The 13,175-nt window shown below is 41.0% G+C and overlaps 2 protein-coding genes across 2 annotated transcripts in view; both read left to right on the top strand.

The window, feature by feature from the left end:
- IFT74 (intraflagellar transport 74) overlaps nt 1–708 on the top strand; it is a 108,631-nt gene extending 107,923 nt beyond the window's left edge. The window contains exon 20 of the mRNA XM_078773461.1: nt 191–708. Coding sequence (XP_078629587.1) covers nt 191–294 — 104 coding nt within the window. The 3' untranslated portion in view covers nt 295–708. The remainder of the gene's footprint in view (nt 1–190) is intronic.
- A 12,250-nt stretch (nt 709–12,958) lies between these two features.
- Nucleotides 12,959–13,175, top strand: part of LOC137423400 (tyrosine-protein kinase receptor Tie-1) — a 65,220-nt gene continuing 65,003 nt past the window's right edge. The window contains exon 1 of the mRNA XM_078773462.1: nt 12,959–13,175. Coding sequence (XP_078629588.1) covers nt 13,082–13,175 — 94 coding nt within the window. The 5' untranslated portion in view covers nt 12,959–13,081.

Genomic DNA, 13,175 nt, shown 5'->3' on the forward strand with positions numbered 1-13,175 from the left:
AAGATTAAACACTTAATGCCTTCCTCCGGGAACCATACTTCCATCATAGCGGTGTGGATGATGGCATGACGTGGCACGGTCTGTCCAGTTTATGGCATCATAGTCCGTCGTTCCCACAGTATCCCCAAATTTTAATGTGGCAGTGTTACATTACAGGAAAAGAGTGAACCTTGACTCGTTGGAAATACAGTCATAGCCACCAAGAGCCTGGAAAGCGACTACCACGCAGTCGCTGCAAAGGTAAAGGTACAGCTGTCTGAAGTCAACTCTCGTCTCCAACAAAACCTGCAATGATGACTCCGGAGCAAGTTTAATTTACTGTTGTTATTAATGGGGAAATTAGCTCTTTCTGTTGCCTCTGTCAGGATTCCTGGTGTGTGTGTGTGTGTGTGTGTGTGTGTGTGTGTGTGTGTGTGTGTGTGTGTGTGTGTGTGTGTGTGTGTGTGTGTGTATGGGGGTGCTTTTATAAATGAGTTATTGTCTCATTAAAACAGTGAACTGTGGCCACATAAGAGCAAGTGGCTTCTTCAGATCGATTAAATTATTTGTATTTAATTTCTGAGGCTGCACCCATTCCACATCGCCAATATGAGATGTTGCCACTTTTAATTAAAGCAATGTCTATGCAAGTCTGGTGTTGCTATAATGCCATGGATTGCTCGCTTTTTCTATATGAAATTGGCTCAATAAAGTTTTGTTTGCACCTTACACGTATGTGCACGTAACTCGTGGTTTGTTGTCCGTGTCATGCACAGACTATTCAAAGCCTCTAATTAGTAAAATGCACAGAAAGACAAAGTGTGTTTTATACCTTAGCAGGTACAGTGCTTTCAGAAAGTATTCACTCCCTTTGACTTTTTTACATTTTGTTGTTAGTCTGAATTTAAAATTGATTCAATTTCAATTTTCTTTTACCAATCTACACAAAATACCCCACAATGACAAAGTGAAAATATGGTTTTAGAAATTTTTACAAATAAATTGAAAATGAAATACAGAAATATCTAATTTACAAAACTATTCAGCCTAGCTCCTGAGTCAATACTTCATAGAAGTGCCTTTGGCAGGGATTACAGCTTTGAGTCCTCTTGGGTATGTCTGTATCAACTTTGCACATCTGGATTTTTGGAGTTTCACCCATTCGTCCTTGCATATTTACTCAACCTCTGTCAAGTTGGATGGGGAGTGTCGGTGAACAGTAATCTTCCACAGATTCTCAATGGGATTCAAGTCTGGACTTTGGCTGGGCCACGCAAGGACTTTCACATTGTTGTTCTGAAGCCATTCCAGTGTTTCTTTGGCTGTATACTTGGGGTCATTGTCCTGTTGGAACGTAAATCTTTGCCGCAGTCATGGTCTTTTGCACTCTGAAGGTTCTTCTCAGGGATTTGCCTGTATTTGGCTCCATTCATTGTTCCCTCTATCCTTACAAGTCTCACAGTCCCTACCACTGAAAAGCATCCCCATAGCATGATGCTGCCATCACCATGCTTGACGGTAGAGATGGTGTCAGATGGGTGATGAGCTGTGCTCGGTTTCCGCCAGACATAGCGCTTTGCATTCAGGCCAAAGTGTTCAATTTTTGTTAAATCAGACCACATAATCTTTTGCCTCATGTTCTCCGTCTTTCATGTACTTTTTTGTAAACTCCAGGCATGCTCTAATGTGCCTTTTTTGCAGGAGTCGCATCTGTCTGGCCATTCTCCCATAAAGCATAGATTTGTGAAGTGCTACACAGACTGTTGTCCTTCTGGAAGGTTCTCCTATTTCGGCCAAGGAATTCTGTAGTTCTGTCAGAGTGGTCATTGGATTCTTGGTCCCCTCCCTGACCAAGGTCCTTCTTACCCGGTTGCTCAGTTTGGCCGACGGCCAGCTCTAGGAAGAGTCTGGGTAGTTCCATATTCTTTTCATTTCTTAACTATGGAGCTCACTGTGCTCTTTGGAACTTTCAACGCTCTAGAAATTATTTTATTCCCTTCCCCAGATCTCTGCCTCCTCACAATTCTATCTCGGAGTTCTACAGACAGTTCCTTGGACTCCACGGTAGAGTTTCTACTCTGACATGCACTGTCAACTGTGGGACCTTGTATAGAAAGATGCTTCTTTCTAAATCATGTCCAATCAATTGAATTGGCCATAGGTGGACTCCAATCAAGTTGTAGAGACATCTCAAGGATGATCAAAATAAATTGGAAGCAACTGAGCTCAATTTGGAGTGTCATGGCAAATGGGTCGAATACTTATTGACTCAAGACATTTCAGCTTTTCATTTTTAATTAATTTGTAAAAATGGCTTAAAAATCCACTTTGGCATTATGAGGCATTCTGTGTAGACTGGTGACAAAAAATGTCAATTTAATCCATTTTAAATTCAGGCTGAAACACAACAAAATGTGAAAAAGTCAAGAGGTCTGAATGCTTTCTGAAGGCACTGTATCTATGCTTTTAGAGCTGTATATAGTATGTTTTATCGGATTGTATATATATATATATATATATATATATATATATATATATATATATATATATATATATATATATATATATATATATCTATATTATAATAGCCGTAGATGATTCTGTCTGTCTGTCTGTCTATCTGTTGGGTGTCTGTCCGGGGTGTGGCTTACTCGGTTTGCAGAGTAGCTCCACCCATAGCTCCACCCATTCTGGGAGTGGCTATAAACAAATATCCACCATTTTATTAACTCGCATAGCTTTGAGTCCTGTTTTGTAGGCCCGTGGTGTCTTGCTCTCCCCCAGTTTTATTTCAAATCAAATTCGATAAATCATTTCATTTTTCACAGTCGCTAACATAGTTTTAGACTCGGTTGAAAAAAAACGGGAAGAAAATCCGATGAAAGTTGCCGTTTATAGAACTAAATGAATTCTCAAAGGCCTGTAACTTCAAGGCCATTGAGTCTCTCTCACGCCTTTATCTCCAATCTAACTCACCATATGATTTCATTTTTATCGATGGTTTTACTTTTAGACTCGGTGTCAGCAATAATTGAGAACAATCCACACACGCGGGAAAATGCAGAGATATATTTTTTAAAATCGCGTCATGGTGTATCATACACCGCCCAACATGACACCGCCGGCAATGTGTCGATATATATTAAAAATTCGCTTTTGCTTTTCCGTTATGATATATTACTATTTCGTTTGATGATAGTCGTCACAAAAACGTCAACAATGATGCCGACATATATTTCTTCGTTTTTATTTCATTCAACATATTAGCCGGAAGTAAAATATGTTTCAGGAAATTACCGAGAGATATTTCTTCGTTTTTTTTATTAGTTATGTGCGCATACACTTTAAATAGGTTTATTTGAAATCTTTAATTTCCCACAAACATTCCACACACGCGGGAAAATGCAGAGATATATTTTTTAAAATCGCGTCATGGTGTATCATACACCGCCCAACATGACACCGACGGCAATGTGTCGATATCTATTTTAAATTCGATATATCATTTCATTTTTCACAGTCGCTAACATAGTTTTAGACTCGGTTGAAAAAAAACGAGAAGAAAATCCGATGAAAGTTGCCGTTTATAGAACGAAATGAATTCTCAAATGCCTGTAACTTCAAGGCCATTGAGTCTCTCTCACGCCTTTATCTCCAATATAACTCACCATATGATTTCATTTTTATCGATGGTTTTAGAGTCGGTGTCAGCAATAATTGAGAACATTCCACACACGCGGGAAAATGCAGATATATTTTTTAAAATCGCGTCATGGTGTATCATACACCGCCTAACATGACACCGACGGCAACGTGTCGATACATATTAAAAATTCGATATATCATTTCATTTTTCACAGTCGCTAACATAGTTTTCGACTCGGTTGAAAAAAAACGGGAAGGAAATCCAATGAAAGTTGCCGTTTATAGAACGAAATGAATTCTCAAACGCCTGTAACTTCAACTTCAAGGCCATTGAGTCTCTCTCACGCCTTTATCTCCAATCTAACTCACCATATGATTTCATTTTTATCGATGGTTTTGGACTCGGTGTCAGCAATAATTTAGAACATTCCACACACGCGGGAAAATGCAGAATTTATTTTTAAAAATCGCGTCATGGTGTATCATACACCGCCCAACATGACACCGACGGCAACGTGTCGATATATATTAAAAATTCGCTTTTGCTTTTCCGTTAAGATATATTACTTTTTCGTTTGATGACAGTCGTCACAAAAACGTCAACAATGATGCCGACATATATGTCTTCGTTTTTATTTAATTCAACATTATTAGCCGGAAGTAAAATATGTTTCAGGAAATTACCGAGAGATATTTCTTCGTTTTTTAAAATTAGTTATGTGCGAATACACTTTAAATAGGTTTATTTGAAATCTTTAATTTTCCACAATATAATTTACTTGCCATTTATCATTTGATGATTACGAGACAAATTCCTCTTGAGGATCGTGACAATTCATGCGCTGCGTGGAAACTTCTATTTCCAAAATGAATGAGACGATCGATGAAGAACGCAGACTTGAACAGGATGCAGCAAGAAAACGAATGAGACGGGCGAACGAGTCCATCGACGAACGTCAATGCAAACTTGCGGGGTCACCCGTGGGAATCCCACGGGCATGGATGTGTGTGACATTTCGACATATTGAGTTAGATGCTGCACATTCATTTTTACAAAATGGTTACTGGCAAGTCATCAGATCCAGAAATGGTGTAAAAACCACCGTTTAGAGGCCATTTTTCCCCGCAAAGCGGGGGTTGGCCTTTTCGGGGACCGTGGTAGTTGTTGTTTTTTTGTCCCCTTTTTGAAGCAATGTTTTACGGCCGGATGCCCTTCCTGACGCCAACCCTTTTTGCCGCCTTCAACGACAAACAGGGAATTACCAGTGAACTGGTACTCAATTAGCCGACCTCGGAAGGATGACAGGCTGAGTCAACCCCCCTGGCATTAATTCGGCGATCGACCGAGATTCGAACCCAGGATCCTAAGCCGGCACCCTAGCCGCTAGCCCAACACCAGAAATGGTGTCATGAACACAATTTATTTACGCACAAGCACAAAAGCAAGACGGGCCGATTTCCGATTCCGACGGGCCGACGGGCGAGACGGGCCGATTTCCGATTCCGACGGGCCAATTTGGAGCAAGAAAAAGAACGAGACGGGAGAAAAAGGAGAGAAACGAGACGGGGAAAGCCGATTGGAGAGGCGAGTGAGGCGCGATTGGAGAGGAGTGTGAGGCGCGATTGGAGAGGAGTGTGAGGCACGATTGGAGAGGAGTGTGAGGCACGATTGGAGAGGAGTGATTGGAGGGGAGTGTGAGGCACGATTGGAGAGGAGTGTGAGGCACGATTGGAGAGGAGTGTGAGGCGCGATTGGAGAGGAGTGTGAGGCGCGATTGGAGAGGAGTGTGAGGCGCGATTGGAGAGGCGTGTGAAGGATTGGAGAGGACAGGAGTGTGAGGGATTGGAGAGGTGAGGGATTGGAAAGGAGAGGGATGTGAGGGTTTGGAGAGGAGAGGAGTGCTAGGTGGAGAGAGTAGAGTGTCAGGTGGAGACAGGAGAGTGTCAGGTGGAGACAGGAGAGTGTCAGGTGGAGAGGAGTGAGGGGTCACATATTATGTGAAATAAATAAATTGTGTTCATCACACCATTTCTGGATCTGATGACTTGCCAGTAACCATTTTGTAAAAATGAATGTGCAGCATATAACTCAATATGTCGAAATGTCACACACATCCATGCCCGTGGGATTCCCACGGGTGACCCCGCTAGTATATATATATACTGTATATATATATACTAGGGCATGCCCGTACTATATATATATATCTAAAATTATATCCCCCCCCCTCTATTTACATGAAATGGTTTGGTCCAAAGCGAACGGCCTGCGAGTACGGTGACAATCCCCCCCCTCTATTTACATGAAATGGTTTGGTCCAAAGCGAACGGCTTGCGAGTACGGTGACAATCCCCCCCCCTCTATTTACATGAAATGGTTTGGTCCAAAGCGAACGGCTTGCGAGTACGGTGACAATCCCCCCCCTCTATTTACATGCAATGGTTTGGTCCAAAGCGAACGGCTTGCGGAGTTTGGTAAAGAAATCGCCATAGCTCGGTAACTACTTGTCCGATTAATATGAAACCTTGAAAAGGCACATCCTCGGGTCCCCAGCAATATACCTGGCAAGTTTCAAGTATATCGGACCCGTGGTTGTCGAGAAACAGCGGTCACAGACAAACACACAGACACACACACAGACACACAGACACACAGAGATTACTGGAATTATAGATAGATATATATATATACATACATATATATATATAACTGTGAGAAATAGTAGAAACTCCACAGTACGAGCAGGGCGTCTCATTTGCATTGAATAAATAATCGGGAGATTAAATCAGACGCGGACGTAGCTTCAGGACTTCGATCTTTAATTTTTGACAAGCTTTCGACCAACAAAGATCTTCTTCTTAGTCGTCCCAAAGTTCAACGGAAGTGAAGCGCAGCTTACATGAAAGCCCGCTTGGAGTCTGCAAAAAAGCACCGAAAGGACTCAGACTGTGAGAAACATGATTCTGTGGGCTTTCATGTGTCTTTCACTGAGGAGAGGCTTCCGTCTGGCCACTCTGCTATAAAGCCCAGATCGGTGGAGTGTTGCAGTGATGGTTGTCCTTCTGGAAGTTTCTCCCATCTCCACACATGATCTCTGGAGCTCAGCCAGAGTGACCATCGGGTCTTGGTCACCTCTCTTACCAAGGCCCTTCTCCCCCGATTGCTCAGTTTCGCCGGGCGGCCAGCTCTAGGAAGAGTCCTGGTTGTTCCAAACTTCTTCCATTTAAGAATTATGGAGGCCACTGTGCTCTTGGGAACCTTCAATGCAGCAGAATTTTTTTCTGTAGGCTTCCCCAGATCTGTGCCTCGACACAATCCTGTCTCTGAGCTCTGCAGGCAGTTCCTTCGACCTCATGGCTTGGTTTTTGCTCTGATATGCATTGTCAGCTGTGATACCTTATATGGACAGGTGTGTGCCTTTCCAAATCATGTCCAATCAATTGAATTTACCACAGGTGGACTCCAATCAAGGTGTAGAAACATCTCAAAGATGATCAAGAGAAATGGGAAGCACCTGAGCTAAATTTCAAGTGTCATAGCAAAGGGTCTGAATACTTATGTAAATGTGATATTTCAGTTTTTTCTTTTTAATAAATTTGCAAAACTTTCTAAAATTCTGTTTTCTCTTTGTCATTTTGGGGTATTGAGTGTAGATTGATGAGGGAAAAAATGTATTTAAACGATTTCAGCATAAGGCTGCAACATAACAAAATGTGAAAACAGTGAAGGGGTCTGAATACTTTCTGAATGCACTGTATATATATTAATGAACAGCATTAAAAAACTAAATTGATATATGTGGGACAATTACATGCCCAGAACAGGAATCGAACCCAGGTCCTCTGCAAAACCATACCAGTGCTCTGCCATCTGGGCGATCTTGACTGAGCATGCATTTTTCCCACACATATAATTACCACTCTCTTTCCGTCAATGCTTCCGGGGCACGCGCTGCCAACCATAGGAGCACCAACGGCCTGAACACGAGAGGGTCTTTTCCTCACTTATCAATTTAATTAGTTAATCCTGTTCAGTAATCGAATTGCTTAATTATGCCCCCAGTGGTGTTTATAATAGAGGACATGGATTTGCCCCCCATTGGAGGAAGTCCCTCTCGTGACATCACTTTTAACACATCCAGGTCGTTCTCAGATCACATCACAAACATAAAAAACATGCACACCAAGGCTGAACACACTTACAGTCGTGGCCAAAAATATTGGAACCCTTGCACTTTTTTTTCAAATAATTCACAATTTTCTCTAAAAAATAAGTTGAAATTGACAAAAGTATTTGGTCTCCACAATTCTTTATTTCACTGTTAATATTACAGTTACAGAATCTTTGTTTTTGATTCAGATTATAATATATCCTTTTGAATCAGAAAAGAAAAAGAAATGGCATTGACAAAATTATTGACACCCTCGACTTAATAATTGGTAGCACAGCCGTTGGACAAAATAACTGAAGTCAAGCGCTTCCAATAGCCATGAATGAGCTTCCTACACTTCTCTACTGGCAGTTTGGCCCACTCTTCTTGTGCAAACAGATCCAGTTCTCCCAGATTTGAAGGGTGCCTTCTCCCAACTGCTGTTTTAAGATCTCCCCACAGGTGTTGAATGGGATTTAGATCTGGACTCATTGCTGGCCACTTCAGAACAGTCCAGCGTTTTGTCTTGAACCATTCCTGGTGCTTTTTGAAGTGTGATTGAGGTCATTGTTCTGCTGCAAGACCCATGACCTTCGACGGAGACCCAGATTTCTGACATTGGGTTGAACATTGTGCTCCAAAATGTCTTGGTATTCTCCTGATTTTGTGATGCCATGCACACATTCAAGATACCCAGTACCAGAGGCAGCACAGCAACCCCAAAACATCACTGAACCTCCTCCATGTTTGACTGTAGGGAAGATGTTCTTTTCTTTGAAGGCTTAATTTTGATTTCTGTAAACATAGAGATGATGTGCTTTACCAAAAAGCTCAAATTTGGTCTCATCTGTCCACAATACATTCTCCAAGGAGGATCTTGGCTTGGTCAGGTGTGTTTTGACAAACTCCAGTCAGGCTTTCTCATGTCTCGCTATCAGCAGTGGGATCCTCCTGGGTCTCCTGCCATAGAACCCCATTTCATTGAGTTGGCGACGGATGGTGTGAGTTGAAACTGTCATACCTTGTGTCTGAAGGTCAGCTTGAATCTGTTTGGCAGTTGATCGAGGTGCTTTCTCCATCATTCGAACAATCCTTCGCTGCAATCTTCGATCAAGTTTTCTCTTGCAGTCACCTCCAGGGAGGTTGGCTGCAGTGCAATGGGCCTGAAACTTCCTGATAACATTGCGTACGATGGGCACAGGAACATCAAGGTCTCTGGAGATGGACTTGTAGCCTTGAGATTGTCCATGCTTGGCTACAATCTTGTGTCTGACCTCCTCAGACAATTTTCTGATTTTCTTTCTTTTCTCCATGCTCATTGCGGTACACACAGTGATACAAAACAGCAGAATGACTCCTTTTCTTTATTCAAACTGGTTGAATGATTGATTTTATTTTGCAGGCACTTGCAACTCATCATCGGTGAGCTCATTTCCAAAGTAAAGGAGAATCACCTGCTTGAAATCTAATCATTTCTAACAACTTCTAAAAGGTGCCAATAATATCGTCCGGGCCATTTTAGGATTTCTGTGTGGCATAACCTAAGATTTAGTCATTTTTTCAGCTTTTTTTTGTTTTTTTCCACTGCAAACCAAAGAAATACATTTGTGGATACAAAAATATTGTTTTATTTCAACAATTTTCTGGAAGAAATGGTGCATTATTTGAAAAAAGTGCAAGGGTGCCAATATTTTTGGCCACGACTGTAGGGCACTCCCAGGCACTGACTTCGGCCACCATAAAGAAACAACATCACCAACATACAAACAGTAGATTAGATCATTCATCAACTATGCCAGCAAATTTCGCGCCTCCAGTCTTTCAAACGTACATCTCAACATCGTGCAGACCATACAAAACAAAGCCCTTCACATCCATTCGAGTGGTGTCCGCCCGATGGTCTGAAGGCCCCATGGTCCGAAAAAGAAAAAAAGGGCCCGATGGTCCGAAAAAGAAAAGAAGGGTTAGGGTTAGGTACAATCATACTCCTTACTACATGTACTATTTTGGGTCCTTCCTTCTTTCCTTCTTTCTTTCTTTTTAATTTATTTTATGTATGGATCTGTCTCTAAATGCAAAAATCATTTTAAGTGAATTCGATCTTATTTTAACTGAAGATTCATACTTTGGTTTGTCCCTGGCCTATGAAAATTTCATTTTTTTTCCTCTTTTCTTTTTGTCAGAAATTTCTAATATTGTTGCAAACACATTGGATAATTTTAGTGTTTCGAAACGATTATAATTGTTCTTTTATATTGTCTGAAATAAACTTAAGACAAGTACACATACATTCAAAGTACACCGCCCCATGCCAAATAATTAAATATGCTGCAGCGCGGCATTGCCGGGGCGCCTCCGGCGCCCGGCAATACCGCAGTGCAGCTCATTGAGGCTGCATTGGGAGGGAGAGGTGTACACTAATTGATTGATTAATTGTATAATTAAAATCAATAAAAGATTATCACAAAATATTTTCATAATCAATTGGCTAATCGCATAACTAAACCACTGGTGCTTCATCCGAAGATGTATCTTTTAGAAATTTAATTAAATAAGTCATTTATAAAAAATTCATTGATTACTCAATAAATAATTAATCGATTAATCAATAAATAATTAATAGATGAAATGATTAATCAATAAATCAAAAATATCCTTGATAGCCACATCACTTGGTCACTCATGTCCAAATATTAGCTTCCCAGCTCAAAAGGTGCCTGAGATATTGGCCAAATGAGAAAGAAAATAAATAAATGATTAATAATGAATATAAATAAATAATAATCATAAAAAAATTAAATTATTAATCAATTTGGTCAGAGAACACATAAACTACCACTATTTCATCAGAATCTGTAACTTTAAAAAAAAAAAATTTTTTGTCATTAATCGAATAATTAAATAATTAATCGATTAATTGATTAATTAATAAATCAAAAATATCATTTGCAGCCAAATCACCTGGTCATTGGCATGTCCAAATATCAGCTTCCTAACTCAAAAGGTGCCTGAGTTAATGGTCAGAAGAGAAAGGAAATTTAATTAATTAAATAAGAACTTAATTAATCGCTAATAATTAAATAACTCCTTAATTTATTGATTAATCAAAAAAAAAAAATACCGTTTTTGACAAAGGACTTTCTCACTATTGTGCCAAAATTTCAGCTTCCTAGCTCAAAGGATGGCTGAGATATCGCCCGGACAACCAAGAAAGAAAACAAACAAACAAACAAACAAGAAACCAGAGTGAAAACTGAGTACTCCCTTTCAGCGTGCGTCACTGCCGAGCCCCCTTCGGTGCCCAGCAATGACGATTTGCAATGCCTGGAGATGGCATAGGAAAGGAGCGGTGTACAATAAAATGACATTAACCCGATGATGCACTCTATGAGGCCCTGCAGCTTTTTGTTTAGGAATAACTTTATTATGAAAACGCTGATCTGCATGACCTTTCCTGGAAGCTGCTATAAAGTGGTGACACATATTCCTGTGTTGTTTGTAAAAAAAAAAAAATCGTTCGGTTTCGAGAAAAAAATTGTATTCATAACACAACCCCTGATTCACACCCGATGGGCCTCCAAGGCCCGGTTCGTTATTTTCGTCTCCCTCATTTGCATGACAATAGTACTCGTTCCCGTGAATGTTGTAAACACGGCACTGAATTCTGTTCATGAGTCATCTGTGACGTCTTCTCGTCAGTGCAGCTTCCGGCTTTGTGAGTTTTTCTTGACTTCGGGTTGGTCGTTTTGCCACCTTGACTTTTCGATTCATAGAACTTCAATTCCTTTGAACAAAGATTTGGTTGAATTTGGACCATCGGGCTGGCACCAATCGAGCACCTACGCACAGAAGTAAAAATGCTAAAAATCAAAGACGACCTAGACAGGAGAGGTGCACAGTTCCTTGCAATGGCAAATGCCAACCCCAAGCACACATGTCACTGCATGTACAACCACCCACAGGCCCTTAGGTACATTAAAACTACACCACAAAGGCACTACAGTGACATCCTTCGTAACATCCCCCCACAACATAACGAAACTACAAAAAATTCACATCCACACCATCTTAAACACAATAAACAAACTGGGCCCAAACAGTATCTTAGTCAAAAAAATCCCACACCCATCGATGCCACAGAGAAACTACTCCCCAGGTCTGATCGTGTTCACCTTTCACGCTTTCGCTGTGGGCAGCACCAGCATATTTTACACTCGACGACACCTGCATTTTGATTTGTCGATTTGTCATCGGAGAAATGTTTCTTTTCTCCTAACCATTCATGAACCAAGAAGTGGAATGTTATCACAAATATCAAATAGTCCAGAGTCCCCATCATTCAGTTTGAATGTGGCTCTCGAACTGTGTTTTCAAGACTCAAGAACATGCATGTTGTCCGTGGGAAATTCTCCAGGATGTACAATAAGGCATCAAATGTGTTGAAGAAGAAATCTTTGTTATTATTGATTCACATCGTCAAGATGATGAAGGCAAATGTTCAACTGATGGCAAAACTGAAGTGCTGATCGAAGGTCACTTCACTTCCATGTCAAACCTTGATAAATACGTCAGACATTGATGTGTTTTGATCATTTCGTCATTTGTTTCATTATATGCAATTTCTGCCTTTCATTCAATTGGATTTTTATGAGACGATAATTAAATTAAATGTTGAGTTTGGAGAAAACGTTTTTTCATTATTGTACACAACTTCTTTTCAGATGTATTAGAGCGTTCTTTGTCTATATTGATAGAATAGTGTTTCGAATTTAAAACAATACCCACAAAAAATGTTCCTCTCGCTCTGCTCGGCAAAATTCTATTTTTCAATGCAATGGAAAAAAATTCAGCTCGGGAAGAGGTAGATAGGTATTGGAACGTAGGACGGCAGTTGGTTTAAAAAAAAAAAGAGAGGGAATTCCGCCATATTTGCGTACGTAATAAATAGACCAGCCGAAACTTTTGCACATGGTTTAAAAAGAGTATGACGGAGGCGAGGAGGAGTGTGCAAGTGTTCTAACGTCTGGTTTGTCAAACATTGTAGCGAAAGTTTTTTAAAACCACATTCGTCTCGCACGCATCACCGTACAAAATGCCGGAGCATGAAGGCAAAGTGCCCGAAAGCTCAAGGGTTCGTGCGCGTCGTGACGTCATGTCCGCAGCTGCCACACGCGTCCCGCGCTTCGAGCAGTTCGGTCGCTCGCTCGTGGGATGGGTGGAGGTGACTGTCCTGCGGTAGGGAGAGCTCCTTTGAGCGGGAAAATATTCCCGCTGTCGCCGTGCCACATGTGAGAAGAGAGGGAGAGATGTGCAGGAGGAGCACGGAGTGTGCGATGGCGAGCCGCGTGTTTTTTGTTTACTTTTGCTCCGCGATTCCATTCCCGACGTTCATACGTGCAG

Source organism: Myxine glutinosa, chromosome 1 (genome assembly GCF_964187855.1).
Source record: "Myxine glutinosa chromosome 1, kmMyxGlut1.1, whole genome shotgun sequence".
In the NCBI taxonomy this organism is placed as follows: Eukaryota; Metazoa; Chordata; class Myxini; order Myxiniformes; family Myxinidae; genus Myxine; species Myxine glutinosa.